General features: G+C 53.9%; 1 protein-coding gene across 1 annotated transcript in view; it reads left to right on the top strand.

The window, feature by feature from the left end:
- The window catches only part of PTPRS (protein tyrosine phosphatase receptor type S), a 146,224-nt gene that overhangs the window by 57,690 nt on the left and 72,552 nt on the right, over positions 1 to 15,982 (top strand). Inside the window, exons 3-4 of the mRNA XM_064396393.1 lie at positions 10,835 to 10,980; positions 11,922 to 12,063. Coding sequence (XP_064252463.1) covers positions 10,835 to 10,980; positions 11,922 to 12,063 — 288 coding nt within the window. The remainder of the gene's footprint in view (positions 1 to 10,834; positions 10,981 to 11,921; positions 12,064 to 15,982) is intronic.

Below are 15,982 nucleotides of genomic sequence, written 5' to 3'. Positions count from 1 at the left end.
ATCTGCAGCGCACGCAGTCGTTCCTGTTTCCTTTTGAGGCCGAGAGGAAAAGCAAAGCTTTAAAGAAGGAAAAAAAAATAATAAATAGAAGGAGCTGCAACTGGTTTAGCATTCTACAAAGTTTCTCTGAGTCCTCCAAATCTTTAATTGACTCAGGAGCATAAAATTGAGAAGGGGAGAGAGTGAGAAAGCGTGCGAGTGGCGCGAGTGATTTGAATAATTTATTGTCCTTTGAAGTTGCAAGAGAAATTTCAGCTGCCTTGGGGAGTAATTTCTCCCCATTCTGAAAGGGTTTCTCCTTATTTTAAACCCATTCAGAGGATGATAGTTTTGCATTTTCTGCATAATTAATGAGCGTAGCTCCCCCCACTCTCGCACAACCTCTAAAGAGTGGTGGGGTGATGAAACTTGGTGGTTTTTTTAATTAATAAAGTCAAATTAATTTGACTGTGTCCTCATCCTCCCTCACCTCTGTTGGAATCCATGGATTTATTTGTAAATTAGTCTGAGCATGCTGCTAGGAGTGCTGACAGACCTTACAAATCTTTAGCCTGGACTTTGATTTGTTTGGATGAATTTCTGAAAAGATGGTGTAAGGTTTTTTTTTCAGTTCAGCTCTTAAAGATCACCTTGAGACTGGCTCCAGTCATCTCCCAGGGAGCCAGGAAGATCCTCCAGCTCTCATTTCCTTTATCTGTCTGTTTGGGGAGGATCTGCTTGCTTTTGAGGGCGTTTGTGGTTTTTTTTCTGTATGAGTACTGTGATACACCCCTTTTCTTCTAGGACCTGCTAATTGTGATTAATTCCAGTAGCTGCCACTTGAGGCAATGAAAGGGAGAGGGATCTTCTTCCTGGTGTCTGGAAGGGCTGCAGGACAGCCTCCTGGTAAGAAGCCATCCTTTGACAGGTGTCAAACATGAGCAGGAGCTGTCCTACTCCAGAAAAGCTCACCTTCCTCAATTGCTGTCTTTGATAGAAGAATTGAAGGCGTCGCTGCTGCTTTTCCATGTTCCCATTTCTCTCTCATTCACATCTTGCAGTTTCTCTAGCTCACTGGGTCTCTAGTGTCCCAAAGCTGAATTCATCACATTCCCACTGCTGTCAGTTCTCAGCACTGTTGCTGAAGTCTCCTTTTTTTGGATTATTTTGTGTTGGTGTTCCCACTACAGATCTGAATGATGAGTAGTGTGGTTCAGAGACAGAAATTGTAATGACTCGTGTGGTAAGAGTCGAAGTTCAGCCCTGTTGGAGGTTGTGCTCATCCATTAGTCATGGCTTTATTAGGTCTTGGTTTCTCCTTTTTGAGATCTCCTGTCCCAAGCACCTCGACATCCCAGTTTCAATAAGCAGTGCAGGCTCCTGATAGACTGTTTAGACCCAGATATTTCAAGCTTGTATATCCAGAATGTTCCATGGAAAATATGGGCTGAAGTCTCTCCCCAGAGGTCGGACAGGAATGGTGTAATGATCTTCTGAAAACACCCCGAGTTCTGGGCTCCGGAATTGCACCTCTCCCTGTTCCTGTAGACTCCTTCTCTTGCCTGAAGGAAAGAAGCAGTGAGTGGAAGTGATACAGCTTTTATTTACAGAGTAAGAGAGCAGAGCTGTATCAGACATTTTTTATTTGCCCTTCATCCCCAGAAGATCCCCACATGCCCGTGTGAGCTGCCCGGGCTTGGCTGGGGTCACATCTTGTGTATGCAGCCCTGCAGGGCTGGAGGTGCAGGGCAGGGCTCCCCTGGGTGTTTGCAGAGCTCTGGGTGGTCTCACTGAGCTGATCCCCCAGACCTCAGGGTGTGCAGCTGATCCCCCAGACCTCATCCTTGGGGTCTGCTCTGCGCTCCCTGGGCAGGACCACGGGCTGCAGGAGCTTGTAGCAGCTTGTTTTCCCCCTGCTGCTGACTCTGCTGTCACTTTGCAGTGGCACAGGACCACGGCTGGGCTGCATTAAGATGGCATTGCCCCCTGGGAGCTGGGTCTGGGCTCGTTAGGCTTTTGCTTCTTGCAGGCGTGTCCCGTAGGAAATGTTTTTTCACGTTCTGGTATCCCCTGTGGACTCCGGTTCTTTAGTGACTCAAACAGAGCAGTGGAGGTCGAGCAAAGAGCCAGATCCTTTTCAGCTGGGTCTGTTCTAGGTGGGTGGTGGATCAGGCTGCTCCAGGATGCCCATATCAATGACATGGCTGGAGGAGAAGCTGTCTCAGCGATGTGGCAAGGGCAGGCAGAGCTCCCTGCCTCAAGCTCTGCTTGCTAACAACCTGGGATTGCTGGCATTGATGGACAAGGGGCTCTCATTAAGTTGCCAGGACAGCTCCTTGGGTCTCTGGCTCTGCTCTGGGTTGTTATGCCTTGTTATGGGACTTTGTGGACAGATCTGGGATGAGATGCTGCTCCAGCTGGTGGAAGGCACCCGTGTACCCCCAGGGTCCTGGCTGGCCACGCTCCTGTGCTTGCTGGAGCTTCCTCATCAAGGGAAATACAGGCTGGATATTAGGAAAAGGTTTTCTACAGAAACAGTGATGGTTCTGGAATGTTCTGCCGGGGAGGTGGTGCAGTCACCATCCCTGGGGGTGTTTAACAAAGCCAAGATGTGGAACTGGGTGCCAGGGCTCAGCTGAGCTGTTGGGGCTGGGCTGGACTTGATGATCTTTGAGGTCTCTTCCAACCCAGTGATTCTGTGAATTCTGTGATTCTGTGGATTCTGTGAATTCTGTGATTCTGTGAGTTCTGTGATTCTGTGAGTTCTGTGATTCTGTGAATTCTGTGAACCCCAGGCTGCCATCCTCCACTGCAGCAGTGCTCATCTCCTTCAGCTCCTGCTGCTCACCAGCAGCACCTCTCTCCTGGTGGTGCCAGCAGGGGAAGGAGGATCCTGGCCAGAGGTCCACCTGCATTCCCACCTCATCTCTCCTTGGGCCCCAGGCTGGTTGGTGCCAGGAGAGGGTGGAAGCAGAGATCAGCAGCAGGGACACCTGCTGGGTGAGGGAAGGGAGGTGGGGAAGCTGAGGCGTGGCAGGAGGAGCTTTGTGGAATGGCCCCACAGCTCCCTGCCCTGTCCCACGCAGCAGTTTGCATCCCCTGTGTGTATCACTGCATGAGCCACAGCTGGAGGAAAGTTCTCCTGGGCTGGATCGAGGTGCCAGTCACTGGGGCTGGGACTCATCCCTTTTGCCATGGAGAGAGGTGGATCCTTTCCATGTGCAGTGGTAGCCTGGAGGAGTCCTGTCAGAACAGGATGACTGCATCCCAGCTGCTGCTCCCATGTGATAAGGAAGGGCCCCATCCCTGAAAACAAGCAGTTTAAAGAGACCAGAAGGAAGGATTATGCTTCCCCTCCAGCAGGCAGGATAACCTGGTTTTTCTCCCCTTGGATGTCAGAACTAGGAACAGATTTTTGGTAGCCTCAGTCTCCTCCTGCCTGGGTGCTGCAGGCTCGTCCCTCCCTCCCAAAGGGTCTGGATCCCAGGGCAATGAGACAGGAGCTTGAAGGCTGTGTGGGTGTGCCAGCTCCCCAAATTACCATCCTCATGTGAGAACAGCTTGGCATGTGCTGCCTCAGTCCAGCCAGGGGAGAAGGGGAGCTGGCACAGGGCTTGGGGCTGTGTGGTGAAGGTGTACTGAGCGAGTTCTTCATCTTCCTCACCATCTTCTGTGTGTGTTAACTCCTGTGCTGGTGCCATCCTTCACTGCTGTCCTTCCTCCCCTGGGGCCTTGCAGGCAATGAGAGGGGGTAATCCTCCAAGTGACATTCCCCCTGCCCACAGAGGCTGCCTCCTGTGGGAACCCAGCTCTTCTGAGGCAGGTAAGGGCTTTGGTGGCTCAGCAGCAGGGGAATAGCCAGGTGGAAGCATTTCACTTCTAAAAAAACATCCTCAGTCTTTTTTTACCCTCCTCTGCCCAACCTTGCCAGTCCCATCTCCCTGAAGGGAGCCAAGAGCTGCTGACAGTAAGAGGAAGTCTCCATCTGAAGCCTATAATTATCCTGTCTGCCTTCCCAGAAAAGGCCAGTTGGGGAGCGAGCGTGCTCCTGTTCCCTGGGCCAGCCCTGCCTTCCCCTGCCCCCCCAATTACTGCTTAATGGACTTTTTATGATGATAAGACGACTGGGTTGGGGAGAAGTTATTGACGGGGAAATGGAATATAATTCACTCCCTGTTTGTTTGTTCTGTCAGAAAACCCTCATTTTAATTTTATTTGTGAGGCACGGAGAAACAGCCCTCAGAAAGAAAAAGTGCAAAATCTGTCAGTGAAAGCCTGGATTTCATGAGGTGCAGAGTCTCTGCAGGACCTCTCCAAAGGGTGTCCTCAATCCTGTCGAGTGTCTCCATAGAGACTCCTCCCCAGTCCTTCTCCCAGTTTGCAGCTTTCTCACTTGTCCTGAAGAAAAATGTGAATTCTGGAGCTCTGTTCCTTGCCTGTAGCCCTGTCTGCAGCTCCCCCGCTCCCCAACGCCGCTGCTGTGGAACACAGACCCGTTCCAAACAGCACATCCCTGCTCCCCACTCTCCATCTGCCTCAGCTTTGGCTGCTCTCTCCTGTTTTCATCTGCTCCGTGGTTTGTCTAATCTTCACTTCCTTGCTCTGGCTCTGAGCACCTCCCTCCTCCCCAGCTTGTTCCAGTTCTCCTGCACAGAATCGTGGAATAGCCTGGCTTGGAAGGGCCCTCAAGGACCATCAGTTCCAGCCCCTGGCCCAGCACATGTCAAGGATCCCACTCTGTGCCCTTTTCCCACTGCTTCTCCCATCCTTCCTGCCCTCTGCTCCCCGTTTATCTCCCTGTGCCCTGGGCTGGCAGAGCTGCTCCTCGGGCTGTGTGTGAAACTCTCCCTGGAGCAGCACACAGACCCTGGGAGCTGGGGCTGTGCAGCACCCTGGGCTCCTTCTCCAACTGGGAGCCCACCAGCAGCCGTGGAAAAGGGAGATGGAGTTCCACTAGAGCAGCAGAAAGCTCCAGAAACCAGAGGGAAGAGGGAGGAGGAAGAGGAGGAGAAGGGGAGGGGGGTTTAATCCTGTGCACAGCAGTGGGAAGGCCATCAGATTTGCTCCAGGTTGCTCTGGAAATCTGCAGGAGGTGAGAAATAACAGGGAGAGATGTCTCGTTCCAGCTGACATGACTTGGTTATTGGGAAATTCCGGAAGAATTTCGATTTTTATCTTCTTCCCTGAAGAAGCACCTCTTGGGGGAGGTCTCTGCATTCTCTCTGGCGAGGCTTTTGTGGTTGTTTTGTTTTTCTCTCAGCCTCCCAAGGCTGCAGCTGTGCTCGGTGCCACCTGGGGTGCTGAGTGTCGAGCAGGTCTGTTCCCAGAGCCTGCTCCGAGCTGCGTGTGGTGTCTGGAGCAGGACGGGCAGGCAGGTGTGAGGGATGAGGGCTGTCACCTCCCCAGACGTGTGGCAGCCGGGAAGGGCGAGCCCAAGGTCAGCCGAGTTTGCAGCAGAGCCAGGATCCCAATTATGGGAATGATCTGGAGCCCGGAACATCACGCTGGGCTCTGCAACCAAAAGCAAAATAACATTTTGCTTCGTGGTCTCGTCTTCTACCCTTGCTCTCAAAGGTGGAGCTGCACCTGTGTGTGCTCAAAATGGTGAATTTCCTTCTGCTGAATGGTTTTGGGCGAGGACAGAAGTTGTCTGTGCTCTCCTGCAGCGTGGACAGGCTCCCAGGGGGGAAGCCCCGTGGGGAACGAGGGGCTCAGCACCAGGGGTGTTGGTGGGAGGTGGAATGGGAATGGTGGGCACAGGGATGGATGTGCTGGTGTGCAGGGGAGCTCAGCGAGCAGCAGGAAAATGCCCTTCCTGCTGTGCCCCTGCTGCAGCTTCGGCTCCTGGGGTGCCCTGGGGGCCAGTGCAGAGCCTGCCCCAAACCTGGGGGGATCATGAGGGTTGGTCACGGCCAGGGAGGAGCTGGAGCTCTGTGTGGGCTTCCACAGAGCTGCCAGCAGGCACTGGGGCTGCAAAAATGGGGGAAAAAACCCTCTAAAATAGGTGTTTTGTGCTGCCTTTCTTTTGTCCCCGTGGATTGCTGCTGCCGTGGGCGAGGGGCCCTTTCAGGCAGGCTCCTGCTGGGGCCAGCTGGAAAATGAGTGGGTTTGGCTCTGCTGGCAGCCCCGTGCTGGGGTGCTCTCTGGGGGTGCAGGAGCAGGGGGGTGCAGCACGCAGGGGGGCTTTGTCCTCTGCAGGCAGCGCCAGGTCCCTGCTGTGGGGCTGGAGGTGAGGGCAGAGAGCTGCAGTGGGGTCAGGGGGGTCCAGGGACAGCCTGGGGACAGACAGAGGGACGGTGTCACACACACTGGGGCACAGACACGCCATCCTGCAGCCTTGGCACCCGTGGGGCCAGGAGCAGAGTGAGGGGAAGGGGACACGTCCCCATCCGTGTGGGAGCAGCTTTCTGCCCTGGAGCACCCCAAAGCTCAGGGGGGAGCAGCAGTTCTGGGGTGCTGTGCAGGAAGCTGCTCCTGTCCCGTGGTGTGTCAGGGAGCCTCAATTCCCCCCAGGCTCCCTCCCTAACCCAGCCCTGGTGCCTCAGGAGAGCAGCCAGCTCCGTCCAGGCGTGGGGAGGGCAGGGCAGGGACATCCATAGCTGGCTCCTTCTTCTTCTCCCCTGCTCCCATCAGCTGTCAGCTCAGATATGTGAAGCTCATTTGTTCTCCTGCCTCTCTCCCACCCCTCAAACCACCTCTGGGGTCTCCATCCCTCTCGCTGTCTCTGGTTTTTGATGTTTCAGACAGGCATATGGTGGCTGGGCTGTCTGCCTCGCTGCTCGTCCATCACCGCCTGTTCCCTGTGGCAGCCCTTCCTGAGGGACACTGGGTGTAAAGGCTGACATGTCCCCTCCTTCTCCCCACTCCCACATGTCTCCAGCTTCCCTGCTGCAAAGCTCTCAGCCCGTTGTGTCATCCGTGCATCCTTACAGGGAGATGTTGGGTGGTTTTTACATGACTGTGGTGGAATAACTTTCCCTGCCTTGGTGTCACATGGAAGAGGGGAGGAGGAGAGGGGAGAGGAGGCAGCAGCATCTTTATGTTTGGTGAGGAACTGCCTGGCTGTGCAGCCCTCACCCGTGGGCTGGGGGCTGAGGAGGAGACCCCCACCCTTCTCACCTGAGCCCCAGAATGCCAGCGTGCTGTGTCCCTTTGGAGGAGGTGCTGCCTGGGCTGTGGTTTGGGAAGGGAATCCCCATGTGCCAGTGGAGCCCAGGGCACAGGAGCCAGGAGGGATCTCTCTCTGTTCCTGGGCACAGGAGCCAGGAGGGATCTCTCTGTGTCCCCATGGAGCTCAGGGCACAGGAACCAGGAGGGATCTCTCTCTCTCTCTGTCCCAGGGCACAGGAACCAAGAGGAATCTCTCTCTGTTCCTGGGCACAGGAGCCAGGAGGGATCTCTCTGTGTCCCCATGGAGCTCAGGGCACAGGAACCAGGAGGGATCTCTCTCTCTCTCTGTCCCAGGGCACAGGAACCAAGAGGAATCTCTCTCTGTTCCTGGGCACAGGAGCCAGGAGGAATCTCTCTCTCTGTTCCTGGGCATAGGAACCAGGAGGGATCTCTCTCTGTTCCCAGAACACAGGAACCAGGAGAGATTCTCTCTCTGTCTCTGTCCCAGGGCACAGGAAACAGGAGGGATCTGCCTCTGTCCCCATGGAGCTCAGGGCACAGGAACCAGGAGGGATCTCTCTGTCTCTGTCCCAGGGCACAGGAAGCAGGAGGAATCCCTCTCTCTGCTCCCCACAGCCATGGCAGCTCTCCAGCGTGGCCCTTGCTGCTTTTGGGAAGTGTGTGGGCGGTGGGCAGGAGGGAGAGCTGGGGTTTGGCTTGATGGCTTTCCATTAAGTGTGGAGCAGGATCACAGGTACACAGCAGCCAGCCGGGCTTTTCAGCCTTCCCTCTGGAGACCCACACCCTGCAGGAAGCCTCTTGTAGTAGGAAAATTCTTTTAAGCTCCAGATTTTTCCATTCCTATTTTGATACTGCACAGAAAGGGGGTTTTTCTACTTTGCAAGCAGAGAAAGGGGGGAAAATTATCTCTATGACCACTGGACTGTTGGAACTCAGACTCAGCCTTTCCAAACCTGGCTTGTTCTCAGCTATCCGTGTGGGAAGGTTGGTGAAGTGATATAAAATCCCCTGGACTGTCAGTATGTTGTCTGGAAAATGTGTTTCTTTGATTTTTATTTATTTATTTAAAGCTGTGCTCCTGCAATCTTGGCAGAGGAGGGCAAGCACCTCCGAGTGGGCTGATGGGGTTTCACATGGACCTTGTCCCTGGGGGCTCCCAGAGCCCTTTCAGAGCTGCAGGCTGAGCTCTCACCTCGTGTTTCCCTTTGAGCTGGGCCTGGCAGGGCAGAGCTGAGGCTGCCCCACAGCACGGGGGGGTTGGCCCCAGCTTTGGATCACCAGCCCCCTGGATTCCCAACATCCTGCATTCCCAGACCCCTGGGTCAGCAGACCCCTGGATCATCAGCATCATGGATTCCCAGCATCCTGGATTCCCAGTCCCTTGGATTCGCAGTCCCCTGGATTCCCAGTCCCTGGATCACCAGATCCCTGGATCATCAGCATCATGGATTCCCAGCATCCTGGGTCACCAGCCCCCTGGATTCCCAGACCCCTGGATTCCCAGTCCCTTGGATTCCCAGCCCCCTGGATTCCCAGTCCCTGGATCACCAGATCCCTGGATCATCAGCATCATGGATTCCCAGTATCCTGGGTCACCAGCCCCCTGCATTCCCAGTCCCCTGGATTCCCAGTCCCCTGGATTCCCAGCCCCCTGGATTCCCAGTCCCCTGGATTCCCAGCCCCCTGGGTCACCAGCACCATGCCTGGTGGCCCTGGCTCTCTCCCCCCAAGAGGAGGGGGCTGCTCAGTGCTCGGCGTGGGCTGGAGACCAATGCTGCAGTGACTGGGGGAGCACGAGGAGGGAGGAATCAAATGTGCAGCTCTGAGGCTCGGGCAATTTTCAAATCGACGGTTTAGCTCTGATTCTCACCCGTTTTCCAAGTGAGCAGTAGAATGCAGTAGGTTGGGTGGTGGGGATTTTTGTTTGGCTCCTCGTGTCTAGCAGTGAGTCCCTTGCAGGCACAGGAGTTGCAGGAGCTCAGGAAAATCCCCTGCACAGACTGCTCAGCTGCCCCCTCACCCCACACACGGGACCCCAAAAAGGGGTGCTGAGCAGTGGCTCCACATGCAGTGGTTTTTGGAGCCCCATCCCCTTCTTCAGGACAGAAATAGAACCTTGTTTTTCTCCTCGCCTCAGCTCTCATCATGCAGCCTGCACCCATTTAAATGTATACGTGACATTAAGGTTTATTAGGGGCTTTTATTTTAGGAAATGAACTTGCATCAATAAAGTGTTCTTAAAAGCCCTGGATGTTTTTAGCTGTACCTTCAGAATTGACTTCTGCAAACTCTTCAGCTATCGAGCGGAGGTGAGGGCAGGAAGGAAGTCAGGGGCAGAGCGAGCATTTATATCTTAGCCTGGAGCAAAGTTTGGGTTTTACCTTTCTCAGATGGAAGGCAGATCCCCCAGTGCCAGCTCCTCCAGAGGGACTTGCTTGATAACCTTTAGCTGTAACATTGCAAAGAAGACTCTGACCTCTAAATATAGATTTGGATATTTATAAATGCGCTGCTTTGTACACACGGCATTCGGTGGGACGTAAACAGCTCCAGCAAATTGTATTTACCTCCAGCATGGAAACAAATGCTTGATTGCATCACATGAGCTTGCTCAGTGCCTTTTATTTATATACTGCTGGCCACGCCAGGCAGGGAAGGGGGGAAGGCTTCCTTTTGTCTCTTGACCCCTAAAAGACCCTGGAGACTTCTCCCCAGCTGCCATTTGCCCTCTGTCGAGCCCTGTGGGAGGCTCTCTGCATCTTATTTTATAGCCCCTTGTGTATGAAGGGATAAATACACACATTGCAGTCACGTGCTCTGCCTTTCTCAAGAAAACAGACGGCAACTTTATGATCTGAGTGATTTTATTTGAAGACAGCTGCGGCCTTGTGATTTAAATATTTCAATAAATTTTAAGCTAACTAGATGAGAGGAAGCCGTTCAAGGAAAACAGGTTAGAGCGCGGAAGGAGGATTCCCAGAGGCAGTGTGGGCTCTGCACACATGCTGCTGGCCCCTTGGCACCTCGGAGAGCCCATGCCAGCCCTGCCACCCTTGCAGAGGTGCAGCTGGGTGGTTCTGGGCTGGTCACAGCTCTGGGCTGTGCCCCATCAAATTGCCTCTTCTGAGGGGTCACTGTGTAAATGGACCTGGGAGGGACTTGCAGGGGAAAGCAGAGGTGCCACAACCAAGGGGATTTCACTGGCAGCAGCCTCTTTGGCACCACTGTCCTCAGGATCTCTGTGTGCCAGCTCCTGCTCCAGCTATTTCATGGTCCTTCTCCCACCTTCTCCCCTTCCCTGGCTTTGTTCCTGTAAATCCCCCCTGTTCCCTGGTGCTTTGGTCATCTGCAAGGAGCTGGGAAGTGCAATTCACTGTTTCTAAGTGTTGTTTTCAGCTCTACCAGTTTTTGGTGATGCTCATTAGATGGGTTTTACGAGGGCAATTTCCCCTGTACAAAACAATTTAAAAGTCCACTTTTCAGGAGTAAAAGAGGTTTTGCAACATTGAAATCTCTTTGTAGGATCAGGCCCTTAATCATTTTCTGCTGGAGCTACTTCATATGTAAAGTGGAGGTAAAGGCTGTTCTGAAAAAGGCCAAGAGGTTTAATTTCAGCTGGGATCATTAAGAATAGCAGCAGCAACACTACTATTAATTACAAACCGTGTTTATTAGAGTTTGTCTTTGAGACTGCCTCTGATGATGTTTCCTTTCTGTCCTCAAGGTCCCCCTGTGTTCATTAAAAAGCCTGTGGACCAAATTGGTGTGTCAGGAGGGGTGGCCTCCTTCGTGTGCCAAGCCACTGGAGACCCAAAGCCAAGGGTCACCTGGAACAAGAAAGGGAAGAAAGTGAACTCTCAGAGGTTCGAGGTAAGAGATATCCTTGAAATCTGCTGTCTCTGTGAAGAGAGACTGACACAAAGCAGCCCCTGCTCCTCTTGGCCACCCTCAGACCTGATAATAAGGGGAAATTTGGAAGGGGAGGAGTTTTAACAGCAGGAGGAGAGAAATGCAAGCTCTTGGCCATGTCAACAGCTGGGTTTGTTCCAAAGCAAGAGAGAACTTGGCTCAATTATGTTACTGAAGATTTTTATTTTGTTTTATTGGGTTTTTCTCCTTCCTGGGATATAGTATAACTTCCTGCTGTCCTGAGAAACCCCAGCTAAGCTGGTGCTACTTCAGCTCTGTAAATGTACCTTCATACCCATCTGGGGCTCAGCATTTTAGTCCTAGGACAGCCTGGAGTAAACACTGCAGTTGTTGGCAACCAGACCCAAGCAATTGGCATTGTTTAGATAGAAATGAGAGCAGAGGAGCAAGGACTGGGAGGTCATCCTGTGGAATTTGCTGTGGGACTCAGCCCTGCCAGGCAGCTGTGTGCTCAGAGGAGCTTTGTGGCGTCAGCTGCCCCTGCAGATGGAGGAGCAAGGCAGGAGTCCATTTTTATTTTGTTTTCCTTTGGTCTGTTTCTTCCTCCTTCACCCCAGTTGTGCTCTGACACCCCCCCACCCCATCACCCTGGCTTGTTCTTTCAGAGCCTTTGGGATGCACACTGGGGGTTTGGTGGGTCTGTGGTCACTGGCAGGGTCTGGCTGGGACAGCTCTGTCACCTGGAGCTGCTGGAGAGCCAGGCTGTCACCTGGAGCTGGTGCAGAGCCAGGCTGTCACCTGGAGCTGGTGCAGAGCCAGGCTGACCGTGCTGGGGACATGGGGGGGCTGAGGGGGCTGCTGGGGGCTTTGCAGTGGCTGTGTGCCTGGGTCTGGGGTCTCCTCCCAGGGCACTGACCGTGTGTGTGTCTCTCTGTCCCCAGACCATTGAATTTGATGAGAGTGCAGGTGCTGTTTTGAGGATCCAGCCCCTGCGGACCCCCCGGGACGAGAACATTTACGAGTGTGTTGCTCAGAACCCTCATGGGGAGGTCACTGTCCACGCCAAGCTCACTGTCCTCCGAGGTAAAGAACCAGCCCAGCTGGGTGGGAAGGCTGTCAAAAATCCATGGCTAAGGTACAAAATCCTCCTGGGCTTGGTTTGGTTTGTTCTGACCCATCAGATCTGTTTGCTGTTCTTACCCCAGAACACAAAGCTGCTGTGTAAGAAACAGAACCAAACCTCACTTCAGGAGGTCTGACTGATGATGTGCTGGGGTTCCTTCCTACCTGAATTATCCTATGACCCTTATGATCTTCCTCCCCTCCAAAAATCCCTTCCCCAGGTTTAGGAGCAGCTCCAGGAGCTCCCCATTATACACACAGAAATGTAGCTCCAGGAAAACCTTCACTGAGGAATCACTGAATGGGCTGGGGTTAAGATGATTATGGATCTGCATGGGCTTTCACACATTTGGTAGCAGTACAAATGTTTTTCCTTGTGCAGGACAGCTATTGTGCCTTTCTGGGCTTCTCCCCTCTTCCCAGAGGTCCTTGGCTCTGTGCACTCTCCAGGAAAACAATTCCATTCTCCATTTTGTTCTGGTTCTTTTTCCCACTTGTCCCCGTTACAGAGGATGTTTACATGGATGCCTCCCTCATGTCATCTGTTTGAAATATGCTCCCTGAACTGGATGTGGGGGAGGGAACAATCTGCTGTTGCTCTGGATGCCTCTGGATGTTTGCTGTTATTGCCCTGGAGATCCCTAAAATCACTGTGTGAAGTGTTGAGCGAGGCTGGGTGCTAAAACTGACCCATTTTAGGGCTTGGAACACCCATCAGTGATGTTCTCTGTTCAAACCACAGGGCAGTGCAGGTGATCCTGGTGGGAATGGGGTGGTGGAGAACTGCCTGAGAGCTCCCAAGGGGAATTTAGCTTGGCTGTGGATGCAGCCATGGGTGTTTGAGTAGCAGCAGCAGTAAAAGCCCTTCTCTCTGCACTGAACAAGACCAGCAACAATTCTAGGAGCTCCAGGCAGGAACCCCACAGGGCTGAGGGGTAGCTCTGCCTATGGGCCAATCAGCAATTCCAGTGTTCCCCCCAGGAGCAGCTCAAATCCTTTTGGATATTTATGTTTGAACAGGCAGCGAGCCCATCCTTCACAGTGCCCAGCAGAATCTGTGTGTGACTCCCCAAAATGCAGCAGGGAATTCACACCAGACAGGAGGGGCACAAGGCAAAGCCCCCAGCCTCCCTTCCCAGCTGGGAATATCCCTGCTGTGGGCTCAGTGCTGTCAGGATTTTGGCTGCCTGGGAGCGTGGGGGCCCGTGGTCCAGTCATGCCTGACAGATTTGTGTAGGTGCCTTCGATGTGTGTGCAGCTCCTGTGCCTGGCATGGCATTTAACCTTCTGTTGGAGGAAGGTGGTGGGATGGAGCTGTCAGGAGCTTGGAATGGTGCAGTGTGACAGGAGAGTCTCTAACTGTGCTTATCCCAGAGGGTGGGAGCCTTGTTCTTCACACTTATTCCATGAATTCCTTTGGAGCTGTGACAGTCTGGGAGAAGGGCCCCTGCAGTCCTACTCAAAGCTTGTACCCCTTGAGCTGAGCTGCAGGCAGTGGCAGGGGAAGGTTCTCCTCCTGCTGCCCTCAGTGCTTTTCATGCACTGCCCACCAGCAGTGAGCTGCAGGGTGTGGGACCATTGTACCTCTGAATCATCAAGGCTGGAAAGACCTCCAAGGTCACCAAGTCACCTTTGAGCCAGCCCCACCTTGTCCCCACCCGGAGCACTGAGGGCCATGCCCATTGTTCCTTGGGCACTTTCAGGGATGGGCACTCCAAACGTCCCTGGGCAGCCCCTTCCAAGGCCTGAGCACCCCTTCCATGGAGAAATTCCTCCTGGTGTCCACCCTGAGCCTCCCCTGGCCCAGCCTGAGCCGTTTCCTGCTCCCCTCTCTGGCTGCCTGGGAGCAGAGCCCAGTCCCAGCTGGCCACAACCTCCTAGCAGGGAGTTGTGGAGACTCTCCTAGGGATGAGCTGAGCTCAGGGACCATCCTGGGGGACCAGGGCTCTCTGTACGTGTCCTTGTGCAGCTCTTCCTTCTGGGATCAGCATCATCCACGTCAGCCAGAGACAGCTGAGGGCACAGGGGCTGCCTCTGCCCCTGCTGAGCAATCCCAGCCTCTGCTGAGCCCAGCAGAGCATTCTGAGTGGCTCTGCTCTCACAGCTGCCCTGCTCTGTTCTGCTGGGACCTGGTTTGGGGTGTCCTGCAGCCCTGGGGGTGCCTGTTCATGGAACCTGAGGGAGCAGGAATTCCCTGCAGGGTGGGCCAAGGCCGTGCTAAGAGCATCAAGGCAGCAGATTTTGTAGCATATCCCCCCTTGTCTCTCAGCTGGAATTACTCCATCCTCCCTCACTCCTCAGCTCTCACACAGCAGAGTTTGTCTCCTCTTTATCTGCCTTTTCAAGTGCTGGGAAAGTTGAAAGCACTGAGCCAAATGCACTGATCTGCACAATGACAAAGTGAGCATGTTGGCATCTACTCCTCTCCTGTTCCTCCCCTCTTCTGCACTCACCCACTCTCCTGTTTGTCTTTTCTCTCCTGCTCAGCCTCCTCCTCCCTGTCTCTGCTCTCACTTGCAGAGCTGATGCTGAGCAGAGAGAGGGGGCTGCTCCAGAGCCTGGAGATGGATGGGAGCTGTCATTTGCAGAACCTGTTACCTTGGCACACTCTGGAGAGTGGAAACCTGAGCCCAGCTGCTGCAAACAGCACGGGGGGCTCTGGGGGAGCTGTGCAGCCTGTTGCCTGCTGCTGGGATCCCAGACATACCTGTGGGCACCTTCCTGCACCAGCATTGCAGCATTTCCTCAGCACCAGTGCACTCTCCTCACAGCAAATAACACAGAAAATATCTCCTCTTTTCAGAAGAGAAAACAATACACTCTTCCCTCCTAGATGCAGGGATTGAGCATAAATCCCTCTTGCTCAGGCACATGATTACTGCTGGATCAGACCCTGGTAGAAACCCACAGGCCTTCACTTGAAAACAGGAAACTGCAGGAGAGGAGACCCTGGGGAGCCTCTGAGAAGCAGAGCTGTGGTGGACACTGCTCAACTCAGTCCCCTCCCAGCAGCTCTGCTGGCTGGCTTGTCCTTCCTGCTCTGCCTCTCCAGGGATCCCAGTTTGGGAGGGCTGGGAGACTGGCTGTTCTTCCCACAGCTGGCTGGACAGAGTGCCTGCAAACCTGACTCCTGCAGAGCTCGGAGGAAGAGAGAAAGTGGATTTGGGAAGCATTTTCCAGTTGTCTTTGACTCCAGCTGCTGTTGTTTTTCATTTTAACTTAGGCAGGAGGGAGGGTTGCTGGCATGGGCACGCCAGCCCCAGCTGGTGGAGGTTCTCTAAGCTGCCCACTCCCAAGGAGGAGATTTATATCTGTAGCTGTGTCTCTTGGGATGGACACAGACAGAGAGGAGGTGTCCCATCCCTGGAGGTGTCCCAGGCCAGGCTGGACAGGGCCTGGAGCAGCCTGGGACAGTGGAAGGATGGCATGAATGGGCTGTGAGGTCCCTTCTGTCCCAAGCCACCCTGGGATTCCATCTGTGTCTGCATTTACATCTCTATCATCTCTGTCTGTATTATGATGATTATTATTACTTCCTGTATGCTGATTATCCTTTCCCTCCACATCTTTAGCAGCCTGAGAGAGGCTGTGGAGGCTTTCCTGTGCTGTCAGAGCTGAGTGGGCTCAGGGGACAGGGACCCCTCTCAGCTCTGGGAGGCACGGGCTGGGTTTCAAACAGGGACCAGGCTGGCTCGGTTCTTTGCTCTGTGGAAGCTGATGGAGGGAGTTCTGTGGGGGTTACTCTTGTGAGTCATTGGTAAATGCAGCACAAAACCCAGTGATTAGTCCAGTTCAGTGTGAGGGGGCAGGATTTGGTGTGTGCTGCCCCACCCCTCGCTGCATCCTGGGCAGTGCTGGCTGCTCCTGGGATTGCTGCACT

Source organism: Passer domesticus, chromosome 21 (genome assembly GCF_036417665.1).
Source record: "Passer domesticus isolate bPasDom1 chromosome 21, bPasDom1.hap1, whole genome shotgun sequence".
Lineage (NCBI taxonomy): Eukaryota > Metazoa > Chordata > Aves > Passeriformes > Passeridae > Passer > Passer domesticus.
The sequence above is the reverse complement of the archived record's forward strand: the minus strand, read 5'-3'. Positions and strand labels throughout refer to the sequence as shown.